General features: G+C 34.9%; 1 protein-coding gene across 10 annotated transcripts in view; it reads left to right on the forward strand.

Annotated features, from left to right (window-relative positions):
• Nucleotides 1–26146, forward strand: part of WNK3 (WNK lysine deficient protein kinase 3) — a 168817-nt gene that overhangs the window by 27715 nt on the left and 114956 nt on the right. For all 10 annotated transcript variants that reach the window (XM_032398172.1, XM_032398175.1, XM_032398176.1 and 7 more), the window contains 4 exons: nucleotides 17855–18027; nucleotides 18793–19013; nucleotides 19690–19847; nucleotides 23791–23879. In XM_032398172.1, the coding sequence (XP_032254063.1) occupies nucleotides 17855–18027; nucleotides 18793–19013; nucleotides 19690–19847; nucleotides 23791–23879 (641 nt within the window). The remainder of the gene's footprint in view (nucleotides 1–17854; nucleotides 18028–18792; nucleotides 19014–19689; nucleotides 19848–23790; nucleotides 23880–26146) is intronic.

Here is a 26146-nt window from a genome sequence, read left to right on the forward strand (position 1 = left end):
GTAAAATTAATATTTTTCCCTTTGTAGATTAATAAATATCTTAGGAGTAGATACTTTGAGACTATGCAAGTATCTGTTTCTCCTCAAACTTTGCCCAGTTGTTTTGGCAAACATTGGTGTATCTTGCCTGTAATAAGTATTACTCTTGGTGTTCTAATGGTGATTTTCTATTTCCCACATTTCTTCTACAGTTATTTATTCTTTTTTAAATATTTTATTTATTTAATTGACAGAGAGAGAGAGAGAGAAACACAGCAAGAGAGGGAACAAGCAGAGGGAGTGGGAGAGGGAGAAGCAGGCTTCCTGCTGAGCAGGGAGCCCGATGTGGGGCTTAATCCCAGGACCCTGGGATCATGACCCAAGCTGAAGGCAGTCGCTTAACCAACTGAGCCACCCAGGCACCCCTCTTCTACAGTTATTAATTGGAATTGCCTCTTAGTTTTATGTGGTCTCTTCCAAAGTATGACTGTTACGTTTCTGAAAGCCCAACAATTGGGGAATTTGTGGTTGAAGAACTTTAATATATTTTAAATTATTAATGATATCATATACTTTCCATTTATCAAAATTAATGTTAATCATACACTTGTATGAGTACCTGGATAGGTACTTAATTTGAATATTTTATTTAATCTTCGCAGTAGTTGTATGAAGTAGAGATTTTTAGTTTTCACATGGTGGAACTGAGGTTTAGATACATTGAGTAACTTGCCCAAAGTGATAGAGCAGGGATTTGTATCCATCAACTATATATATGAAACATTTGCATAGATGATTTAAGAATTTTCCCCTCATTAGTTATTTGAGCAGATCATTTTGTTCTTAATCAATTTAGAACAAACAGTTTCATAAATGGATCCTGTTTAAAATAAAGTTCTTAACATTAAACTCCTAAGGCTCAAGGGATACTTAATAGTGTCATTTAAGGACACTCCCTGGCCTGGGGCCTCTGAGGAATAATTTAATGGCTGGGTTGCCTTGGTTCAATATCTGGCCTTCATCTTCTGTCAGTGTCCAGAGGTGGTTGGAAATGTTGGGGAGACTGACTCGTGTTCATTCAAAAGCCTAAATCTAGGACACAAATTCATTAATTTAGAATGAGGAATACATTTGGTAGGTCAAATGTTCTAGTTGGTCTGTAGGCTAGATACATGGGACACTAAATTATAAACAGAAACTGGCTTGGTAAGAATAGAGTCAGAACAAAGGAACTGGAGTTCCTGTGTGTGTTCTTCTGCCAAGACAATAGACCAAGCAAATGAACTGTATGCTCAGGTCCTGCCTAGATGAGGACATCCTCTTTTTTTTTTTTTTTTTTTAAAGATTTTTTTTTTTTATTTGAGAGAGAGAGAGAGAGCACAAGAGGGGGGAGTGGGAAAGGGAGAAGCAGACTCCCTGCCGAGCAGGGAGCCCGATGCGGGACTCGATCCTGGGACTCCAGGATCATGACCTGAGCCGAAGGCAGTCGCTTAACCAACTGAGCCACCCAGGCGCCCGAGGACATCCTCTTTGTTCAACAGTACTGGAAGACAAGTGAACCTGGTTCTGTATTTTGTTCATTACCTTTTCCATGTGCTATCTTGACTACCATTGATGAGCACTTTTTAAAAAGGTATTGATACTATTGCTGTCTAAAAGCTTTAAAATGCCAATAGTGACCAGGCTATAACTATTACATGCTGATTTCTTGATTAGTACTTTGGTATTACCACTTACAAATTATCATTACCCTAAATGTGTGTTTATTTCATATAGCTTTAGTTCTGGGATGCTATACCATCTCTCCAAGGAAAGTGGTTTGTGAATGAGGTATCTGCAGTCACTGCTGTGAAGACTGTTTCTGAGAACAGAGCGATGAACTAGAAAGTACTCAGGATTCAGAATATGGCAGACCTGGGTTCCAGTGTTGCCTATGCCAGTTGGGTATCTTGAGCAAGCTAAGCAGCTTAACATTTTGGAGCCTTAGTTTTTTACTTTTTCAAAAAGAACTATTTCTGATATGCAGAATAGAATAAAGAACAACATGATGGAAATTGTGTACCTCCTGTTCAGCTTGAGAAATAAAAATGTTGAGGATCAGAGATAATGATTATAAAACGTGGCACATGGTTGAGTGTTCAATAAATGATAGTGATAAAATACTGAGCGGCCTCATATTTATCCAAAATACTCATTGATGGACTGCTTTGTAAGTTAAGCACCATTTTGAAACCTTCATTGTGGTTTTCCTTACTTGAACAAGTTATAATACAGCTTTTATAACATTGTTGATGATTTCTTCCATTCATGTTTGCAGAAACAGAGCCACATAGCCACTGACCTGGTTATGTCGTTCATTGTTGGTGTTTGCATTAAGAGACATAGCTGATAAGGCTATAGTTTACATTTTGGAAATGAAATGCTTCTTTTTTTGTTTTGTTTTGTTTTTGTTTTTGTTTAAATTCCAGTTAGTTAACATACAGTGTGATATTAGTTTCAGGTGTGCAATGTAGTGATTCAACACTTCATATAACACCTGGTGCTCATCACAACAAGAGCACTCCTTAATACCCATCACCTATTTAACCCATCCCCCCACCCACCTGCTCTCTGATAACCATCAGTTTGTTCTCTAGTTTGGAGTCTGTTTCTTGGTTTACCTCTTTTTTTTTCCCCCTTTGATCATTTGTTTTGTTTCTTAAATTCCACATATGAGTGAAATCATACGGTATTTGTCTTTCTCTGACTGACTTATTTCTCTTAGCATAATACTTTCTACCTGCATTCATGTCATTGCAAATGGCAAGATTTCATTCTTTTTTATGGCTGAGTTATATTCCATTGTATATATATTCCATTGGCAGGTTTACTTTCCACTCACTGAATTAGAAGTGGACCTTGAAAGATCTTGGCCATCCCTTTTTGGTGGAGTTTACCTCCAGCAGTACATCTGGGGCAGCAGTTGTAATTTTGTAAAGTTGTTTACTCCTAATGCTGACTATTGATTCCTAGGATCAAAGGATAAGATGGAGTAGTTTAGTTTGGCACATGAAAGACTTGTATTCTACTAATTTAATCAGAGGGCATCAAAATTTATTCATCATTCTTCAGAACAGATCTGCTGATCTATCACAAGTGGATGACTTCCAGCTAATTATAGGGACAGTTAGGACTTAATTAGCCATCTTAGATTAGACAGAAAAGCATAAACACTTACTTCCAGGTCTCTTCTAAGTATAGTATTCTTTGCTCTTGTTCTTTAAGTTCCTTAACTCTTTTAGCATTTAAAAAAAGGTTCAGATACAACTGACATATAACATTGTGTAAGTTTAAGGTGTACAGTATATTGGATTGATACACTTACATATTGCAATATGATTGCTACAGTAGCATTAGCAATTTATCATGTCACATGTTTATCATTTTTTTGTGTTGAAAACAGTTAAGATTTAGTTGCTTAGCAACTTTGAAATTTATAACAGTATTGACTAATCACTATGTTGTCTATTAAATCTTCAGAACTTACTTATTTACTAGTTGTACATTTATATCCTTAAACATCTCTCAAATTCCCTCCCCCACTCCCTGGTAACCACTGTTCTACTCTCTATTTTTACAAATTCATTTTTTAGATTCCACATTTATTTATTTATTTTTAAAGATTTTATTTATTTGACAGAGAGAGAGAGTACAAGCAGGGGGAGCGGCAGGGAGAGGGAGAAGCAGACTCCCGCTGAGCAGAGCGTGGGGCTCAATCCCAGGTCTCTGGGATCATGACCTGAGCCGAAGTCAGATGCTTAACCAACTGAGCCACCCAGGCACCCCTAGATTCCACATTTAAATGATATCACACAGTGTTTGTATCTCAGAGAGATATCTGCATACCCATGTTCATTGCAGCATTATTTACAATAGCCAAGATATGGAAACAACCTAGGTGTCTGTCAGCAGATGAATGGATAAAGATGTGAAGCATATATATACACAATGGAATATTATTTAGATGTACACAATAGAATATTATTTTGCCATGAGAAAGAAGGAAACCCTGCCATTTATGACAACATGGATAGACCTTGAAGGCATTATGCTAAGTGAGATAAGTCAGAGAAAGACAAATAATGTATGAGTTCCTTAACTCTTTTTTAAAAATTTTATTTATTTGAGAGAGAGAGAGTGAGAGAGCGTGCACGCACAAGCGGGGAGGGGCAGGGGAGAGGGAAAGGGACAAGCAAACTACTTGCTGAGCAAGGACCCTGACGCAGGGCTTGATCCCAGGACCCCGAGATCACGACCTAAGCCAAAGTCAGATGCTCAACCAACTGAGCCACCCAGGCACCCCTTTACTCTTTCTTGAAATAATTTTTCTTGTGGCAAAATGTACATAACATTAAAATTTACCATTTTAGGGGCGCTTGGGTGGCTCAGTCGGTTAAGTGTCCAACTCTTGATTTTTCAGCTCAGGCCATGATCTTAGGGTCCTGAGCTTGAGCCCCATGTCGGGGCTGCTTGTCTCTCTCCCTGTCCTCCTCGCCTTACTTGCTCTTTCTCTCTCAAATAAATAATAAATGAAATATTTTAAAAATTTACCATTTTAACCATTTTAAGTGAATAATTCAGTGGCATTATGTATATTCACGTTGTTGTACAGCCATTACCACCTCCCATCTCCAGAACTTTTAATTATCCCAAACTGAAACTCTATACCCATTAATCAATAATTTCCCCTTCCCCACTCTCCCAGCCCTTGGTAACCACTATTCTACTTTTGGCCTCTGTGAATTAGCCTAGCCTATTCTAGGTACCTCGTAAAAGTGGAATCACACAATATTTCTCCTTTTGTGTTTGGGTTATTTCACCTAGCATAATGTTTTCAAGTTTCATCCATGTTGTAGCATGTATTAGAATTTCATTCCTTTTTAAGGCTGAATAGTATTTCATTGTATGTATATACCACATTTGTTTTATCCATTTATCCATTGATGTACATTTGTGTTGTTTCTTCTGGCTGTTGTGAATAATGCTGTTATGAACATTGGTGTACAAATATCTGTTTAAGTCCCTGCTTTTAATTCTTTTTGGTATATATCTAGAAGTGGAATTGATGGATCATATAGTAATTCTGTTTGTTTATTTATTTATTTATTTATTTTTAGTAATTCTATGTTTAATCTTTCAGGAACTGCCATACTGTTTTCCACAGTGGCTGCACCATTTTACATTCCTACCAGCAATGCACAAAGGTTCCAATTTCTTTACATCCTTGCCAATTCTTGTTATTTTCTGTTTTTGTTTTTTGTTGTTTGTGTTTTTAAATAGCCATCCTAATGGATGTGAAGTGCTATCTCATTCTGGTTTTGATTTGCATTTTCCTAGTGACTAGTGATGTTGAGCCTCTTTTCATGTGCTTATTGTCAATTTATATTTCATTCTTTGGAGAAATAAATATTCAAGTCCTTTACCAATTTTTAAACTGGGTTGTTTGTCTTTTTGTTGTTGAGTTGTAGGAGTTCTTTATATGATCTGAGTATTAATCCCTTATCAGATATATGAATTGCAAATATTTTCTCCCATGCTGTGGATTATCTTTTCATTTTCTTAATAGTGCTTTTGATGTACAAAAGTTTTAAATTTTGAGTAAGTGCAGTTTATTTTTCTTTTGTTAACTCTATGCTTCGAGATTCCACATGAATTTTAGGATGGGTTTTTTTTTTAATTTCTGCAGAAAATGTCATTGGGATTTTTTAAAAGATTTTATTTATTTGAGAGAGAGAGCAAGCAGAGGGAGGGGCAGAGGGAGAAGCAGACTCCTCGCTGAGCAGGGAGTCCTTCGCAGGGCTCGATCCCAGGACGCCGAGATCACGACCTGAGCTGAAGGCAGCTGTTTAACTGACTGAGCCATCCAGGCACCCCTCACTGGGAATTTGATAGGAATTGCAGTGAATTTGCAGGTCTCCTTTGGCATTAACACTTAACAATATTAAGTCTTCCAGCCATTAAATTCCATTTATTTATGTCTTCTTTAATTTTAGCAATGTTTTGTAGTTTTCAGTGTTAAAGTCTTTTACCTCCGTAATTAAATTTCTTCCTACATATTTTATTCTTTTTGATGCTATTGTAAATGGATTGTTTTCTTAATTTCCTTTTTGGGTTATTAATTTTAGTGCATAGAAACACAACTGATTTTTTTTTTTTTTTAAGATTTTATTTATTTATTTGACAGAGAGAGAGAGCGAGAGCAGGAACACAAGCAGGGGGAGTGGGAGAGGGAGAAGCAGGCTTCCTGCCGAGCAGGGAGCCCGATGCGGGGCTCGATCCCAGGACCCTGGGATCATGACCTGAGCCGAAGGCAGACGCTTAACGACTGAGCCACCCAGGCGCCCCGAAACACAACTGATTTTTGAATGTGATTTTGTATCCTGCAACTTTGCTGAATTAGTTTATTGGTGTTTTATTTTGAGTGTCAGGAAAAGGAAGCTAACCACTTGTGCAAATGAAAAAATGTAATATATTTCTAAGTTAATAGAAATAAAGGAAACAAAAAGTAAAATATATAAACAACCTACAATAAGATAGAAGGAGTAAATTTAAGTATATCATGTGCTAAATCAAATATGTTCCTATTACATTTGCTTGTTAAAAAACTGAGACTGTCAGATTGGGTTAAAAGACAAAACCCACGTGTTGTTTACTAAAAACATACTTAAGACAGTGGTAAAGAAAGGTAAAGTAAAGGTATGAACAAGAAAGAGAAAGCAGGAGTGGCAATATTAATATCTGTCACAGAAGGAAGGAAGTAAAGTTAAAGCATTGAACAGGATTTTATGAAATTATTTATTTCACAGTTTAAGAAGATATATAAAAGAGCCATAGGCACAAAAAATATTTTGGTTAGTAATTTAAAAAGAACCTGTAATAGATTCAAGGAAAATGGATAAATATATGGCTATAGTAGGAGATTCCAGGCCCTATTATTTCAAAATAGGACAGATCTAGTAGACAAAAAGTGAAAAAACACAGAAGAACTAGATAATATAATTCACAAACTTCATTTGATGGATATATAGTACTTTACATCCTTCAAAGGAAGAATATACATTTTTATTAAAAAGTTGGTCAGGGGCATCTGGGTGGCTCAGTCGGCTCAGGTCATGATCCCGGAATCCTAGGATCGAGCCCCACATCTGGCTCCCTGCTCGGCGGGGGCCTGCTTTGCCCTCTGACGCTTCCCTGTCTCGTGCTTTCTCTCTCGTGCTCTCTCAAATAAATAGAATCTAGGGGCACCTGGGTGGCTCAGAGGGTTAAGCGTCTGCTTTCGGCTCAGGTCATGATCCCAGCGTCCTGGGATCAAGCCCCACATCGGGCTCCTGGCTCAGCAGGGAGCCTGCTCCTCCCTCTCCCTCTGTCTCTCCCCCTGCTCATGCTCACTCACTCTCTATCTCTGTGTCTCAAATAAATAAATAAATAAATAAAATCTAAAAAAAAAAAGTTGGTCAAATTATGTGGCCTAAAAAAACATTAAGTTAAAGAGAAGAGATTTTATATTCTGTATTAGTAAAAGTAGAAATAATGAACAAATAACCAAAAGATTCTTAACTGGAAATCAGAAATCATACTTCTAGACAAATTTTGGATTGAGGAGAGACTCAAAACTGTAATTATAAACTACCCAGAAAGCAATGAAAAAGAGGACATTATGACAAAATTTGTGGGTCATTGCAAAAGCGATAACCCAGAAGAAAATTGACCACCTAAAATGTCTTCATTATTAATGAATACTAACTAGAAGAGATATGGTACTCTTGAGACATTAGGGAGATAACAAAATAAAGCAAAATAAAGGAAGAGGGAATTAAAGATAACTGAAATTAATAAAAAATTATAAACCTAAAAATAGGATAAATAAATTCTACCCATTTTTGCTTTCTGAAAAGTAATTAATGAACCTGATGAAGAAAAATAAAGAGGGCAAAAATACATGAGCGAAGAAATGACAAATGAAATATAGCCATGCCCTGGAAAAGAGTCAAAGAAGTAGAAGAGAACATAATGTGCAACTTTGTCAACAAAATTTTCTCAACATTTTAGTATGAAACATTTCAAATATAGAGCAAAGTTGAAAGACTTGCCTAGAACATCTATTATATCCACCATCTAGATTCTACCTATAACATTGTTACATTTTAAATCTTAACTAATGGATTGCTCCTAAACAAAATATAACCCAAAATGTACCCAAGAAAAAGTAGAAAAGTTGAATAGGCCAGTTATTATAGAAAGGTGATTTAAATTCTTTTTTGTTGTTGTTAATACTTGGATAAGGAGGCATCCAATGCAATGCAGCATTGTTTATAATAGAGAAAACTTGAATCAACTCAAATGTCCATCAATGGGTAAATGGATAACTTGTGGTAGAACTATATAATGAGATACTATGCAAGAGTTAAAATAAATAAACTGGAACTGTTATACATATCAAAGTAGATAAATACAAAAAATGTAATATCAAACAAAATAATTTGCAAAAGGAACATAACACATGATAACCACCTCTATGAAGCTTTAACACTTGTAAAACTATATTGCTTATGGATACAAACATATAATAAAAATATTTTTAAAACATGCATGGATTAAAAACCTAATTCAGATAGTGGTTACTTCTGTGATGGGAAGGAAGGGGATAGAATCAAGAAGGGATATCTAGGGGACTTCAACTATGTCTCTAATGTTTTGTTTAAAATGGAAGTAAATTTGGCAAAATGTTAAAATTCAACAGAGCTGGTTATTATACATTATTCTTTATGCTTTAATTTTTTTATAATTTAAAAACATAAAAAAACATTAGAAGCAAGTAAGTCCAGAGCCCGATTTCTAGGTAACCTTTAAAAGACAAGTGATTCCAATGTTAAAACTATTTAACCCCACTTAATTTCATGAAGCCAATGTAATCTCAATACGAATCCTTATATTGTACAAAGAAAGAAAACTATAGCCTAATCTCCATATTAATATAGATGTTAAAAACCTTAGCAGAATATTAGCAAATAGGATTCACCAGTGGATCAAAAGAATAATGTGCTGGAACTAGGTAGGCCTTAAAGATTTTAAGAATAGTTCTATATCAGGAACCTATCAAGAAATCGTATGATCACATCAGTAGGTGCTGGGAAAACATTTGATAAAATTCAGCAGCCATTCCTAATTAAAAAATAAAAGTAACGTAGGAATGTAAGGGAATTACTTCAACATGTTAAACTACTTGCAAAAACAATAACAAAGCAATAGATGTTGTAAGCTGTGAGAATAAAACTTTTTATTAAAATACAATAAAAGGCAGTGATAACTGTTACACCATTATTTTTTTCAATATTGTTGTGGATGTCTTAGCAAAATCAATAAGAAAATAAACAGGTCCATCCATGTTGTCTCAAATGGCACTATCTCACCCTTTTTGTGGCTGCATAATATTCCATTGTAAATATATATACCACATCTTCCTTATCCATTCCTCTATTGACAGACACTTAGGTTGCTTCCATATCTTGGCTGTTGTAAATAATGTTGCAGTAAACATAGGGTTGCATATATAGTTTTGAATTAGTGTTTTAATTTTGGGGGGTAAATACCCAATGGTGGAATTAATTGGATCATATGGTATTTCTATTTTTAATATTTTGAGGAACCCCCATACTGTTTTCCAGAGTGGCTGCATCAATTTACATTCCTTCCAACAGTGCATGAGGGTTCCTTTTTTGCCACATTCTCACCAGCACTTGTTATTTCTTGTTGTTTTTTCTATAGCTGTTCTGACAGGTTTACGGTGATATCTCAGTGTGATTTTGATTTGCATTTCCCTGATAATGAGTGATATTGAGCATATTTTTATGTGTCTGTTGGCCATCTGTATGTCTTCTTTGGAAAAGTGTTCAGATTCTCTAGCCATTTTTTTTAAAAGATTTATTTATTTTAGAAAGAGCGAGCAAAGGGGGCAGAGGAAGAGGGAGAATCCCAAGCCGACTCCCTGCTGAGTGCGGAGCTGGACATGGGGCTTGATCTCATGACCCTGAGATCATAACCGTATCTGAAATCAAAAGTTGGACGCTTAACTGACTGAGCCACCCAGGCACCCCTAGCCATTTTTTAAATCTGATTTTTTTTGGTGTTCAGTTATATGAATTCTTTATATATTTCAGATATTAGCTACTTATTAGATATATCATTGAAAATATCTTCTCCCATTTAGTAGGTTGACTTTTTTATTGATGGTTTTCTTTGCTGTGCAGAAGCTTTTTATTTTGATGTTGCCCCAATAGTTTGTTTTTGTTTCTCTTGCATTAGGAGACATCTAGAAAAATGTTGCTATGGCCAATGTCAGAGGAATTACTGCCAGTGCTCTCTTCTAGGACTTTTATGGTTTCAGGTTTCACATTTAGGTCCTTACTCCATTTTGAGTTTGTTTTTGTGTATGGTGTAAGAAAGGGGTCCAGTTTCATTCTTTTGCATGTAGCTGTCCAGTTTTTCCAATACCATTTATTGAAGAGACTGTCTTTTTCCCATTGTATATTCTTGCCTCCTTTGTCATAGATTATTTGACCATAGAAGTGTAGATTTATTTCTGGGCTCCCTATCTTGTTCTGTTGATCTGTGTCTGTTTTTGTGCCAGTGCCATACTGTTTTGATTACAACAGTTTTGTGGTATATCTTGAAATCTGGAATTGTGATACCCCCAGCTTTATTTTTCTTTCTCAAGATTTCTTTGGCTATTTAGGGTCTTTTATAGTTCCATAAAAATTTTAGGATTTTTTTGCTCTCGTTCTGTGAAAAATGTTGGTGGTATTTTGGTAGAGATTGCATTGAATCTGTAGATCGCTTGGGTGGTATGAGCATTTTAACAATAGTAATTCTTCCAATCTGTGAGCATGGGGTATTTTTCCATTTGTTTGTGTCATCTTCAATTTCTTTTGCCAATGTTTTATAGTTTTCAGTGTACAAGATCTTTCACTTCCTTGATTAAGTTTATTCCTGGGTCTTTTATTCTTTTTGGTGCAATTACAAATAGAATTGTTTTCTTAATTTCTCTTTCTACTACTTTATTATTAGTGTATAAAAATGCTACCATGAAATTGTTATTTTTTTATTTTTTAAATTTTTTTAAAGATTTTATTCATTTGAGAGAGAGAGAATAAGAGACAGCATGAGAGGGAGGAGGGTCAGAGGGAGAAGCAGACTCCCCGCTGAGCAGGGAGCCCGATGCGGGACTCGATCCTGGAACTCCAGGATCATGATCTGAGCCGAAGGCAGTCGCTTAACCAACTGAGCCACCCAGGCGCCCAAAATTGTTATTTTAAAAATACCATTTACAGTAGCACCAAAAAAATAATTAAGTATATATAAAGTATGTGCAGTATCTGTGTGCTGAAAAAAAAATTGATAAAAGAAGTCAAAGAAGATCCAAATAAATGGATTGGTTGATTGGAAGACTTAATATTAAGATGTCAGTTTTCTCCATATGACCTAGAAATTCAAGACAAATTACATCAAAATCCCAATGGGAATTTTTGTAGTTGTTGACAAACTGATTTGAAAATTAATATGGAAGAATGAAGGGGGGGAAATCAGAGGGGGAGACGAACCATGGGAGACTATGGACTCTGAGAAACAAACTGAGGGTTCTAGAGGGGAGGGGGCCTGGGGGTTGGGTTAACCTGGTGATGGGTATTAAAGAGGGCATGTACTGCATGGAACACTGGGTGTTATACGCAAACAATGAATCATGGAACACTACATCAAAAACTAATGATGTAATGTATGGTGATTAACATAACATAATAAAAAATAAATAAAATTAATATGGAAAGGCAAAGAACTGGAATAGCTAAAACAAATTTGATAAAGAAGTGTAAAGAATTCACGTTACCTGATTTTCAGACTTACTCCAAGGGTATAGTAATTAAGACATGTTTGGTATTGGCAAAAAGACACACAGGTAAGTGGGACAGAACAGAGTTTAGAAATAGACCCAAACAGATATGGTCAAGTGATTTTTATTTTATTTTTTAAAGATTTTATTTATTTATTTGAGAGAGAGAGAGAAAGAGTGCGCACAAGCAGGGGGAGAGGGAGAGAGAGGGAGAAACAGACCCCCCACTGAGCAGGGAGCCAGATGCGGAGCTCAATCCCAGGACCCCCGGGATCATGACCTAAGCCACCCAGGCACACCCGGTCAAATGATTTTTAAAAAAGATACATTGGCAATTCAGCATAGAATGGATGGTCTTTTCAACAAAAGGTGCTTGAGTAATTATACATGCATACTAAAAAAAAATGAGCCTTCACCTAATTTTCACGTGTTATACAAAATTTAACTTAAAATAGATCATAGACCTAAAAGTGTAAAACATAAAACTAAAACTTCTATAAGAAAACCTGAGAAAATCTTTTTGACTTTTGGTTAAGCAAAGAGTTCTTGGATATAACAGTGAAAGCATGATCTATAAAAGTAGAAAATCAATAAATTGGAGTTGAACAAACTTAAAATATTTTGCGCTATTAAAGACACTGTTAAGGGAATGAGAAGATAATCCAGAGCGGCAGAGAATATTTTTAAATCACATATGTGACAAAGGACTTGTATCCAGAATCTATAAAGAACTCTCAAAACTCAACAATAAGCTAAAACAACCTAATTAAAAAATGGATTAAGGATTGGAACAGACATTTCACCAAAGAAGATAGATGAATGGCAAGTAAGCCCACAGAAAGATGCTCACCCTCATTAATCATTAGGGAAATGAAAATTAAAACCATAATCTGATACCCCAATACACCTACTAGAATGGCTAAAAACCAACCAAATTAAAGAAAATCCTGGCAGGACCAACTGCTAGTGAGGATAATGCGGAGAAACTCTAATACATTGTTGGTGAGAATACAAAATGGTAGAACCATTTTGGCACTTTGTCAGTTTCTTACATAGTTAAACATACCATATGACCCTTCAGTCCCACTTGAGACATTTATCCAAGAAAACCTATGTTCACACAGTTGTACATGAATGTTTATAGTGGTTTTATTTGTAATTGTAATTGCCCCAAACTGGAAAATACCCAAATGTTTTTCATCTGGGAATGGATAAACATATGGTGATATATTCATAGGTGGAATACTATTCAACAATTTAAAGCAACAGAATATTGATACAACAATATGGATCAATCTAAAAGATATTATGCTAAGTACAAGATGCCAGACTCAAAAGGCTATATATAATTTCTTCCCATTTATAGGACTTTCCAGAAAAGGCAAAATTATAAGAATAATAAATAGATGAGTGGTTTCCAGAGTTTAAGGGTAAGAAGAGGGTTTGACTAGAAATGGATGGTGCAAGGGAATTTGTGTGTATGGGGGGAGGGCGGGTGGAATTGATGGAATCATTCTGTATTTAAATTGTGGCAGTGGTTATACAACTTTATGCATTTGTCAAAACTCATGGAACTGTACACCAGAAAGAATCAGTTTTACTAAGTGAAAATTTTTTAATAAATTAAAATTAAATATGTGGTTCAGGAAAAAATAAGCTAGAGTATCAGCTCTTTCTCCTCACTCTCCCATTCCCCCAGAGAACCTTACTGGAACTCTGGACAAATGGAAAGATATATACTATGTTCTTAGATGGCTTTTTAGATGCCAGTTTTCTCCAAATTAATGTCTCTATATTTAATATAATTCCAGTTAGATTCCAAGTGAGTCTTTTATTTTAACTGGAAAAATGATCTTAATGTTTTTATATGGAACATAAAAAGATGAGAAAGCCAAGAAAATAATGAATAGGGAAGTGATTTGCCTTATCAGTCATTACACATACTGAAAGCCACTATCATAGGCATGGACAGATTAGTGAAAGGAAGCAGAACCCAGTATTACTAGAAACAGTATACAACAAACATGTTCCTCAAGTCAGTGAGAAAAGAGTAGTTTAAGCGGTGCTAGTACAACCGATTAACCATCTAGATGAAAAGACTGCATGTACAGGAAACTCCAGATGGATTAGAAAGTTAAATATAAAAAAGTCTTAGGAGACTAAACTTTAGATATTCACATAAAAGATACTGAGTAAAGTAAAAGATATTGCTGAGTGACTATGAGGTGTACCATATGGTCATCATCTGAAGAAAAGACCTGCATGCCAGTCTTCTCCCTTCCAGATATAATTGTAGCTACTCATTTGTGTATCTATCTCGTCCTTTATCTATGCATTTAAATATGTACTAGAAAATGTAGCATTGTTCAGGATGGTTCTTTTTTTATGTACAAATTATCATATTGTAATTTTTTCAGAGTGCCTTTTTTTTTTTGCTCAGCAGTATGTCTTAGAGATCTATCCACATTAGATCTATACACATAGATCTACCTCATTCTTTTAATTGTTATTTGGCTGTTTGGCTATAACCCATGTTTAGCCCATTTGATACTGGGCGGGTTACCTAATTATCTTAACCTCGGCTTCTTTATTTGCAAAATGGAGATGACAGTAGTAATGCCTATCTTAAAGGATTGTTGTGGGACTAAATGTATTAATATATTAAAAAAATTAGAGCAGTACCTGGCATATAATAAACTTTATTATTGACATTTTGGTTGTTTCTAATTTTCACAGTTACAAACCATGCTGCACTGAATGTCTCTTTACATATTTCTTTATACACATCAAGGAATAATGTGTATAAAGTAACCAAAAATGAAATTGCCACAGCTCTGATGTGCTGCTTTATTAGGGTTATCATGAAGTCTTTAAAAAAAAAAAAACCCTCTTTTTAAAAAGTTTTCCCTTTTGTTCTTCTTTTAAAAAATATGTATTTATTTAAGTAATCTCTACACCCAACATGGGGTTCAAACTCATGACCCCAAGATCAAGAGTCACATGCTCTTCTGACTGAGCCAGCCAGGAGCCCCTTCAAGTTTTTCTTTGTATTCCAGTTAGTTAGCGTACAGTATAATATTAGTTTCAGGGACACCTGGGTGGCTCAGTCAGTTGGGCGTCTGCCTTCGGCTCAGGTCATGATCCCAGCGTCCTGGGATCAAGTTCCGCGTTGGGATCCCTGCTCAGTGGGAAGCCTGCTTCTCCCTCTCCCACTCCCCCTGCTTGTGTTCCCTCTCTCTCTGTCTCTCTTTCTGGCAAATAAATAAATAAAATCTTCAAAAAAATTTTTTTTAAAATATTAGTTTCAGGTGTACAGTATAGTGATTCAACACTTTCATATAACACCAGGTGCTCATCACAACCAGTGCACTCCTTAACCCCCATCACCTATTTAACCCATCCCCTCACCCACCTCCCCTCTGGTAAACCATCAGTTTGTTCTCTATAGTTAAGAGTCTGTTTCTTGGTTTGCCTCTCTCTCTCTCTTTTTTCCCTTTGCTCATTTGTTTGCTTTCTTAAATTCCACATATGAGTGAAATCATATGGTATTTGTCTTTCTTTGACTAACTTATTTCTCTTAGCATAATACTCTCTAGCTCCATCCATATTGTTGCAAATGGCAAGATTTCATTCTTTTTAAGGCTGAATAATATTCTGTTGTGTATGTGTATATACACAATGTGTATGTATGTATATATATATATATATATACACACACACACTACATCTTCTTTATCCATTCATCAATTGATGGACACTTGGCTGTTTCCATAATTTGGCTACTGTAGATAATGTGCTATAAACATCAGGGTGCATGTATCCCTTTGAATTAGTATTTTTGGATGTTTTGGGTAAATACCTAGTAGTGTAATTGCTGGATCATAGGGTAGTCCTAGTTTTAACTTTCTGAGGAATCTCCATACCGTTTTCCAGAGTTGCTGCACCAGTTTGCATTTGCACCAACAGTGCAAGAGGGTTCCCCTTTCTCCACATCCTCACCAACATCTGTTGTTTCCTGTGTTGTTGATTTTAGCCATTCTGACAGATGTGATATCTCATTGTAATTTGGACTTGTATTTCCCTGATGATCTGTGATGTTGAACATCTTTTCGTGTCTCTTGGCCATCTCTATGTCTTCTTTGGAAAAATGTCTAGTCATGTTTTCTGCCCAGTTTTTAACTGGATTATTTGTTTTTTGGGTGTTGAGTTTGATAAGTTCTTTATACAGTTTAGATACTAACCCTTTATCAGATGTGTCATTTGCAAATATCTTCTCCCATTCTGTAGTTTGCCTTTTAGTTTTGTTGATTGTTTCCTTTGCTGTGGAGATTTTTATTTTGATGAAGTCCAATAGTTTATTTTTGTTAAAAAAAAAAAAAAAACCAAAACCCTTTAATGGAAGTCTTTTGTGTCTATTAAGTTACCATTTCTTCTACTCTCTTGAGTTTCATAAAAGTATATTCTATCAATGCATATATTTTTTTATCTTTAAAAAATCTTTTGTTTGAACCCTTCTCATATTTCCAATACTACTATGGATTTGTTTTTATATTTATTTTGTCATTTTGGTGGGATTTAGGAAGAGAAGGGAATTAATTTAATATGTTGTCAGTCATCTTGAAATGAAAATCATACCTAAATTTTTAACTAGAATACTTGATTATTTCTCTGTCAGAATCAAAACTTAAAATAGTTCTGTCACTCCTTCCTTTCCTGCTCCTGCTTGCAGAAGACAAAAATTGCTTTTATTCTTCTTTTTCTTACTTTTTAAAAAATTTAATTTAATTTTTTGTAGTTTCAAATTTTTATTTAAGTTCTAGTTATGTAACATACAGTGTAATATTAGTTTCAGGTATAGAATTTAGTGATTCATCACTTACATATAACACCCAGTGATCATCTGGAGTTTTAATTTTAGACTTTCCTTTTCCATTATATATCTTCTATTTTAATTATTGTTTAGAAAATTCATTCAATTTTAATAACCACATTAACCATGATTACTTAGTCTTGACTCTAAGTAAGCATTATTGGAAATTTCATGCTGTTTATTGTATGCCACACTCTCCTTTTCTAATGATGTTATTTGGCCACATTTGTATTGAATTTCTTTGAGTAATATTTTCAGAAAGGGTGTGTGGTATGGTATACTTTGGGTCCTTGTTTTCATGAAAATGTGTTTATTTTTCCCTTATAAATTTGATTGGTAGCTTGTCTGGATTCAGAGTTTTAGGGTTACAGTCCTCCCTCAGAATTCTGTAAACATTGCTCCTTTGACTTCTAGCATTTAATGTAGCAGATTAGCGGTCCAATTCCTGTTTAAAGGTGTTTTACTGGATGGTAATTTTGTATTTCTGTCTGGAAATATGTTGGCAATTCAGATATTTAACCAGAATAAATGTCTGCATGTCTAACATTTTGATTATTCCTGCCCTGATGTTATAGATCCTCTAGATGTGGAAATTCAGGGATTTAGGGAAACTTCCTATTTGTTTATTACTTTTTTCATTTTGATACATTGTTTTTCTTTTCCAGCAAAGGAAATTTTATTTATTTTTCCAGTTTTATTGAGGTATAATTGACATATAACAATGTATAAGTTTAAGGTACACAACATAATGATTCGATATATGTATATATTATGAAATGATTACCACAGAATGTTTAGTTATCATATGAGGTATTGATTTTAAGGTATTGATTTATTTTGCAGGTGGGTTTATAATATAGTTATGAACTATGACAGCTGCTGCATTGTTGAATGGGAGGAGTCAAAAGTATCCACCTAATAAAATATATCAGTGATTATATAGGTCCTGAGAAAAGAATTGACAGGTGAAAATAAATACATACATAAATGAAAACAACAGAATAAAGCACACATTTGAGTGATGTTACAAATGTGCATGAGAATTTCTAGACTCTAATTTGGAATTTCTTATTCCATTTCAGGATCGGAAATTAACCAAAGCTGAGCAGCAAAGGTTCAAGGAAGAAGCAGAAATGTTAAAGGGTCTCCAACATCCCAATATAGTTCGATTTTATGATTCCTGGGAGTCTATATTAAAAGGAAAGAAATGTATTGTATTGGTGACTGAACTTATGACATCAGGAACTTTAAAGACGTAAGTTGACTCTGATAGTGCCAATGAAGTTTTTTTGGAAATAATTTTCAAGAGTAATAAAAGTTGTTTATAAAATAACACTATTTGATTAAAGAATTGGTAGCATCTGAATCTAGTGACTGCTTCAGGGCAGGTTAAAAAGTTTAGGATGTTAATGAAGTTTGTTAGAAAATACAGTATTGAGAAATGAATATTTGTGGGATAGCATAAAATTTTAGAATTAGGAGTAATGTCATTTTGTAAAAATAATGGAAGATCAAGGGTGTGGCCACATTCATATATCTACTGAGCAGTACTATATAATTATAGTTTATTGTTTTATTTCTGACTACAGTTTTTCATTTGATGGTGTAATCACTCTAAGTATTAAATGTGGAATATACTTTTTCTGTTTCCTAGCATCTTTGCACTAAAATTTTACATAGTTAAACCCTCTGATGACCTTATATAAGCAGTTATTAGAAAGTGTAGAAGGACTTTCTTTTTAAAATTGTGCTACCTTTCCACAAAAGGTTACTCTGATTAGAATGATTCTTGTTTTGAATTAAAAATGCTGAAAAATGCTAAACTTGGCAGGATGTCTTCTCTAAGAATGAAGCCTTAGATTTAAAAATTGCTTTTCTATAACAGAGAATAGAAAACAACTCAGTGATGGCAAGCATAGTACTTACAATACCAGCCAGCTTACATGATTTACCCTTAATAGTGCTCATATAATAAGCTAGGTATGTTTGTTTACATGTGGTCTTTTGTTTCTTTGTGTAGGTACTTAAAACGATTTAAAGTCATGAAACCAAAGGTCTTAAGGAGCTGGTGCAGGCAAATTTTAAAGGGGTTGCAGTTCTTGCACACTAGGACTCCTCCCATTATTCACCGGGATCTGAAGTGTGACAATATTTTCATCACGGGACCCACTGGATCTGTGAAGATTGGTGATCTAGGCCTAGCCACCTTAATGCGAACATCATTTGCTAAGAGTGTCATTGGTGATTAAATAGTTTATAGTTTATTGGTTGGATAAAGAGAGATTTTGTTAACTGTGTATGTCTAGAATAGGGATCAGCAAACTATGGCCCATGAGCCAAATCTGGCCCCATTGCCTATTTTTGTAAATAAAGTTTTATGGGAACACAGCTATACCCACTCATTTATGTATTGTCTGTGGCTGCTTTTGCACTACAGTAGCGGAGTTGAGTAGTTGTGTCTGAAATACTGTCTGCTTCTTTACAGAGAAGTTTGCTGACTCCTGGACTAGAATGTGAATTTGCTTTGAAATATCTATTACATATTGACTTATTTCAGAGACATCCTAGTGTATTTCTTTTGTGGGATATATTAAAGATCATTAAAAAGTTCTGAAGACTTAAAGAGGATTTACTAATTTAGTTTAGAAAAATTTATAAAGAAGATAGAAATAAAAACAGATTTTAGTAATCGTTACCTAATCTTGAGCATTACAAATTGTACTTTATCAGTATAGAAAGTTAAGGAAATTCCTTAAGTACTTTATATAGGTGTAGCAAGTATTCTGCAAATTTTATATTTATAAAATGGTTTAGGGAGCAGAAATTAACTCAGGTAATCCTTATGGCAAAGGGAATGTGATATTGGTGGATACATTTTTCTTTTTAATAAAGATGTGGATGTGGTGTTATTTTGTAGGGACTCCTGAGTTTATGGCCCCAGAGATGTATGAAGAGCACTACGATGAATCTGTAGATGTCTATGCTTTTGGAATGTGTATGCTGGAAATGGCTACTTCAGAGTACCCTTACTCTGAGTGCCAGAATGCAGCTCAAATATACCGTAAAGTAACTAGCGTAGGTATAACTTTATTCTTTTTACTTCCTAGATTGTCACATTTCATGTTGAAGTTGGTAAAGTCAGCTTAAAACTAATTTTGGTTTAGTGCTATATAACAGTGCTAAATTTAACATAATTGTAATGAAACAAGCTTTAGATTTATGCTATATACCTATACTTTATTGGGGTCACATAAAATGTTCTGTATTATTATCTTTGGGTAAATGTACAGACATATCATCTATATCCACTTGTTTGTAAATAATTTTTAGATTTATTAGGTAGATATTATTTTTTCAAAGCTGAATAATGAAGATTGACTAAATGGTTTGGAAGGTTTCTGGTTCTAAAAGAGCATTCAAAATATTGTTCCTCAGCTACAGTATTTGATTCCCTGTTATGGGTATTTTTTTACATTACAAATTGCAAGGAATGTAAAGATGAATAAGAAGTGTTTGCTACCCACAAAGAGCTTGCATTTTTAGTATGGATAAATTCACAAATAGCTATAAACATAAGAGGATAGGAATAGAGTAAGGGATGTAAGGGAGATAAAAACAAAGTCTTAGGATAGTTCAAAATAGGTCTGTTTCATATCCAGTTGGGTGGCTCTAGAATAGGCCAAGAAAGAGATTGTCAAAGTGTTCAAAGTAACTGATATTAATAGGTACCCTTTTTAAATGCATGCTGTATACTGCATGCTTTCATATTTAAATCCCTACAAGATGGCACTATCTTCAGTTTATTAATGATGAGACTGAGAACCAGAGGTTGTGACTTGCCCAAGTTCACACAGCTACATGTGGATCCACAATGGTGGATTTTGACCCTAAATCTGACTCTGGAGATATTTGTGTAGGGAGACTAGAAATAAGGCTAATATCCAGAATGTGGGCCATTCTGTAGGACAAATGACCTAGTTTCTCCAACAAATCAATTTCATGAAAGCAAAAGGGGAGGGACTGTTAAAGAATACAAGAGACTTAAAGTAGTGGTGAGCAGGTAAATGTTTAATAACTGATTCTCTGAAAAAGAAAAAGCACTGATTTCTAGCATTTGCTGATTTCCTTGGTGTTAAATATTCCCACAATGACTTTTAAGTTTAAGGTTTTTTTTTTAAGTCACCAGTGTGACCTCACTGAATGCAGGGTTGGAAATGGTATACACAGTGGAATTTATATGATCTATCCACCATACAGATAGAATAAACAACCTCAAGAGCATAAATAATAGTAAAATGTAGTAAAATAATTAAGGGCTGGTATTTTCAGTATTTATTACCTTGGTTGTTGATATAATTTATTTAATTGTAAGCTTATGTAATTTAATTTTTGTAAATGACTGTGTTTAACAGCCAGCTTGCAAAATTCTTGAAAATGTAATAGTTGCCTCTTGTAAGCTGGTATGAGCCAGCTTTAATGCACCATACATGTACTGTGAGGACCTTGTTTGGATCCTGATTTGAACAAACCAAGTATAAGAAGACATCATTTAGACTATTTGGGAAATTTAAGTGTGGACTGGGTTTTAGATGATGTTAAGGAATTATTAGTAATTATTTTAGGTGGGATGATGACATGATATCTGTTAGAGATATAAACTAGAGATTTTATGGGTGAAATTACATGATGCCTAGGATTTGCTTTAAAATATTTTTGGATACGGGGCGCCTGGGTGGCTCAGTCGTTAAGCGTCTGCCTTCGGCTCAGGTCATGATCCCAGGGTCCTGGGATCGAGCCCCGCGTCGGGCTCCCTGCTCCGCGGGAAGCCTGCTTCTCCCTCTCCCACTCCCCCTGCTTGTGTTCCCTCTCTGGCTGTCTTTCTCTCTGTTAAATTAAAAAAAAAAAATAAAATAAAATAAAATATTTTTGGATAAAAAAGGTGTGGAGGTAGATAGCTGAGACAAAGTTGACAAAATGTTGTATGTTGAAGCTGGTGATGGTTACATGGGGCTTTTACTATTCTACTTTTGAGTATGTTTGAAGCTTTCTGTAACAAAGAACTGAGAAAAAGAGATAAAGCTAGAAGTCTTTTTAGTCTTGGTCTGTACATTGTATGGCCACAAATAGAAAAACTTTGTACTCAATTTTGTAAGTTGCAGTTCCCCAATTATTTTCACCTAGGAGCAGAGAAAGGCAATAATTACCCAGGACTGGGGAATAGGTAAGAGATCAGTGGAGAGGTCAAAGAGGACTTTCTCTATAAGTAGAATGATGTAACTCCATTTTTTGAACGGTGACTTTATTATTTTATATTAAAGTCACAATAATGTTATATCACAATTCACATTTCCATCTATATTAAAGCTTCTTGAACTTGAGATCTAGACCTGTACCTCTGAAACAAATAATACATTATATGTTAAAAAAAAAAAAGAAGAAGAAGAAGATAGCAGGAAGGGAAAAACGAAGGAGGGGAAATTGGAGGGGGAGATGAACCATGAGAGACTATGGACTCTGAGAAACAAACTGAGGGTTCTAGAAGGGAGGGGGGTTGGGGGATGCGTTAGCCTGGTGATGGGTATTAAAGAGGGCACGTGCTGAATGGAGCACTGGGTGTTACACAAAAATGATGAAGCGTGGAACACTACATCAAAAACTAATGATGTAATGTATGGTGAGTAACATAACATAATAAAAAAAAAAAGAACTTGAGATCCAAGTTAACTCCTAATCTCTCCAAATTTGTCTAGTGTGTGATACTGGGCTTTCTGATTCAGCATCCTGTGAAGTAGTATGTCAGACCCAGAACTAGGTTTTAGATTGCCTCATTCCATGACAATGATTCTATGGTATCTTTCTCCTTTTAGATTAATTTGGAGTTTTCTGTTAGATGACTGTAATGATTTTTTAAAAATTTATTTACTTATTTTAGAGAGAGAGGGAAAGAGCACGAGTGGGAGGGGTGGGGGGGAGAGAATCTCAAGCAGACTCCATGCTGAGCGCAGAATCCAACTCAGGGCTTGATCCCAGGACCCCAAGATCATGATCTGAGCCGAAACCAAGAGTCGGATGCTCAACCAACTGTGCCACCCAGGCGCCCCTAATGATTATTTTTTTTAATTTAAAATTCATTATTTAAGGGTAATAGAATATAAAATAAGCAGATGTAGGCAGCTAACAGTTACAGAAACATTTTTAATTGTCTGGACCTTACTAATTTATTTTTATTTATTTTTTTAAGATTTTATTTATTTATTTATTTATTTGACAGAGAGATAGAGAGCAGCACAAATAGGCAGAGAGGCAGGCAGAGGGAGAGGGAGAAGAAGGCTCCCCGCTGAGCAGGGAGCCCGATGTGGGACTCGATCCCAGGACCCTGGGATCATGACCTGAGCCGAAGGCAGCCGCTTAACTGACTGAGCCACCCAGGCGCCCTGACCTTACTAATTTATTATTGAACTCCTAGAACCTGATAATTAGCTTGAGTTTCTCTCAATATTTTACTATTGCTTAATGGTAAAAATAATACAGATTTCTCAAAAGTTTATATATATATATATATTTTCATGCATACATATATATTGATTGTTCATTGCTTCTAGCCATTCTGGAAGACTTGTTTATTATAGTTTGTTAATTGGGGTTATACTTGCATGTATATTTTGGGATCAAATATTTATTCCCTACTTAATGTTGCAATATGAGAATTATCCATGTTATTAAATACTTTGAGAATATTTTTGGTTTTTGTGTAAGATTAGCATATATGTAGATCACATAATTTATATCTCCGTTGTTGGAAATTTAGATTGTTCATAATTTTTCACTGTTAGTTGTAGACTATTAGAACCGTGACAATATCTTCATCAAAAAATTGTTAAACTTACACTGTATGTATATATTTATCTCATTTAAAGCTTGAATATGGTTTAGTGGTAAAAATTACGTTAATAATGTTATGTTGACTTGAGCTTTCAGTTGCTTTATTTGTGACTAGAAACAATTTTTCTTCTCCCAGGGCATAAAACCAGCCAGTTTCAATAAAGTCACTGATCCTGAGGTGAAAGAAATCATTGAAGGATGTATTCGCCAAAACAAATCAGAAAGGTGGGCACAAATGTAGTGAAATGACATAACCGATGGATACATTAAACTCTTACCTTGGACTGGGTCATTTTTTGACCTTTGATTAATACTGGGTATTACTTTTGAATGGAACACAAACCATACTGTCTAGAGTGAAGTATATCAGTGCATGTTGTTTGCCATTTTGGACTTTGATATCATGTGCTGAATTTTTCTTGAACTGAAATTTGGGTTTTGTTTGTGTGTGTTGTGACAAGTTTTCATCACCTTCACCCTTCAGTTTAACAGTCACTGAGGCCCCCCAGGTTAACTTGCTTCTAACAGTTGATAGTAGAGAGCTACTGCAGTGTCACCTTCAGGTAAGTACTTAGAAAAAAATGATAACTTAAAAAAATTGACCATCAACTTATCAGATGTTTCATATTTGACCAATGTCCTTGTGTCATGATAATGGTAAAGCAGATAGGGCTGTTTTTGTTCAAGAAGTAGTATTCTAAGTTTATTTGTAACCCAATTTGTGTTTTTCTTATGGATACATCCCTTTAGTCTTAGCTTATATTTCCTGTTAATTTGAGCTTTGGACAGTTGCGAGTTAAATCAGTGGGTTAGTCTTTTGATTTTTTACCTCCTTTATGATTAATAAAGGTCCTTTACAGAAATTATTTTCGCCCATATTTTATTGACTGTCCCCCATTTTTATTAGTTTTCTAAGTTTAATGTTGTATATCTGAGAATATATAAAGCCACTAAGGTAAAGCCTGTTTAATTATAGCTTTATTACCGAACATTATTGTACCAACAGGCTATATCTAGGTAGTTATATATTTTAATTATGGTAAAATATACATAACCTAAGATTGACCATTTTAATCATATGTTAAGTGTACAATTCAGTGGCATTAAGCACATTCACATTGTTAAACAACCATCACCACTATCTATTTCCAAAACCTTTTCATCACCCCAACAGAGACTCTGTACCCATTACCTCTCCATTCCTCTTCCCCTCAACCCCTGGTAACCTTTATTCTACTTTCTGTCTCTATGAATTTGCTTCCTCTAAGTACCTCATGTAAGTGGAATCAATACAATATTTGTCCTTTTGTGTCTGGTTTATTTCACTTAGCATAGCGTTTTCAAGGTTGATTTCCATGTTGTAGCATGTATCAGAATTTCCTTCCTTTTTAAGGAAGAAACACATACACACACACAGCACATTTTGTGTATCCATCCATTTGTCTGTTAATGGACACTTGGGTTATTTTTTCCTTTTGGCTATATGGTGAATAATGCTGCATGAACATTGGTGAATAAGTATTTGCTTGAATTCCTGCTTTCAATTCTTTTCATTATATACCTAGGAATGGAATTACTGGATCATATGGTAATACTATGTTTAATTCCTTGAAGAACCGCCAAATTTTTTCCACAGTGGCTGCACCATTTTGTATTCCTCCCAGCAACATATGAAGGTTCCAGTTTGTCAACATCCTCACCAACACTTGTTATTTTCCATTTTTTGATAATAGCCATCCTGATGGCTATGAAGTGGTATCTTATTGTGGTTTTGATTTGCATTTCCCTAATGACTAATGATGTTGAGTATCTTTTCATGCGGTTATTGGTCATTTGTATATCTTCTTTGGAGATATGTCTGTTCAAATCACTTGCCCTTTTTAAAATTAGGTCATTTATTTTTTTGTTGTTGTGGCTGTTTTTGAGTTGTAAGAGTTTAGGCATGCTTTTTTTTAAGTGAGTTTAAAAATGCAGTTGACCCTTGAATAACATATTGTACAATACTGTAAATGTATTTTCTCTTCCTTATGGTTTTCTTAATATTTTCTTTACCTTTATTGTAAAAATACAGTATATAATACATAACATAATACAGTATATAACACATACAAAATATGTGTTAATCAACTGTTTATGTTATTGGTAAGGTTTCTGGTCAACAGTAGGCTATTAGTAGTTAAATTTTGGGGGAGTTAGGAGTTAGACACAGATTTTCAATTGAGGTCGGCACCCCAGTCCCCTCCCAATGGTGTTTGAGGGTCAGTTGTATTAAGCGGAAGTAGCCATTTTAGTTTGGATTCTGATTATTGCTTTTGCAGCATTTTAACTGTAAATTTGTTACCAGAGAACATTGGGATATTCTAAAGGATTCATGGCATATTAGTATATTAGAAAGAGCACAGACTTCTACATCAGACTAAGATTCAAATGTGGACTCACACTTAGCCAGTGTGATCTTGAGGAAGTTACTTAGATGTTTCTCAAAGCAGGTA

The sequence above is a fragment of the Phoca vitulina genome, unplaced genomic scaffold, assembly GCF_004348235.1.
Source record: "Phoca vitulina isolate PV1807 unplaced genomic scaffold, GSC_HSeal_1.0 scaffold111, whole genome shotgun sequence".
NCBI classification, from domain to species: Eukaryota; Metazoa; Chordata; class Mammalia; order Carnivora; family Phocidae; genus Phoca; species Phoca vitulina.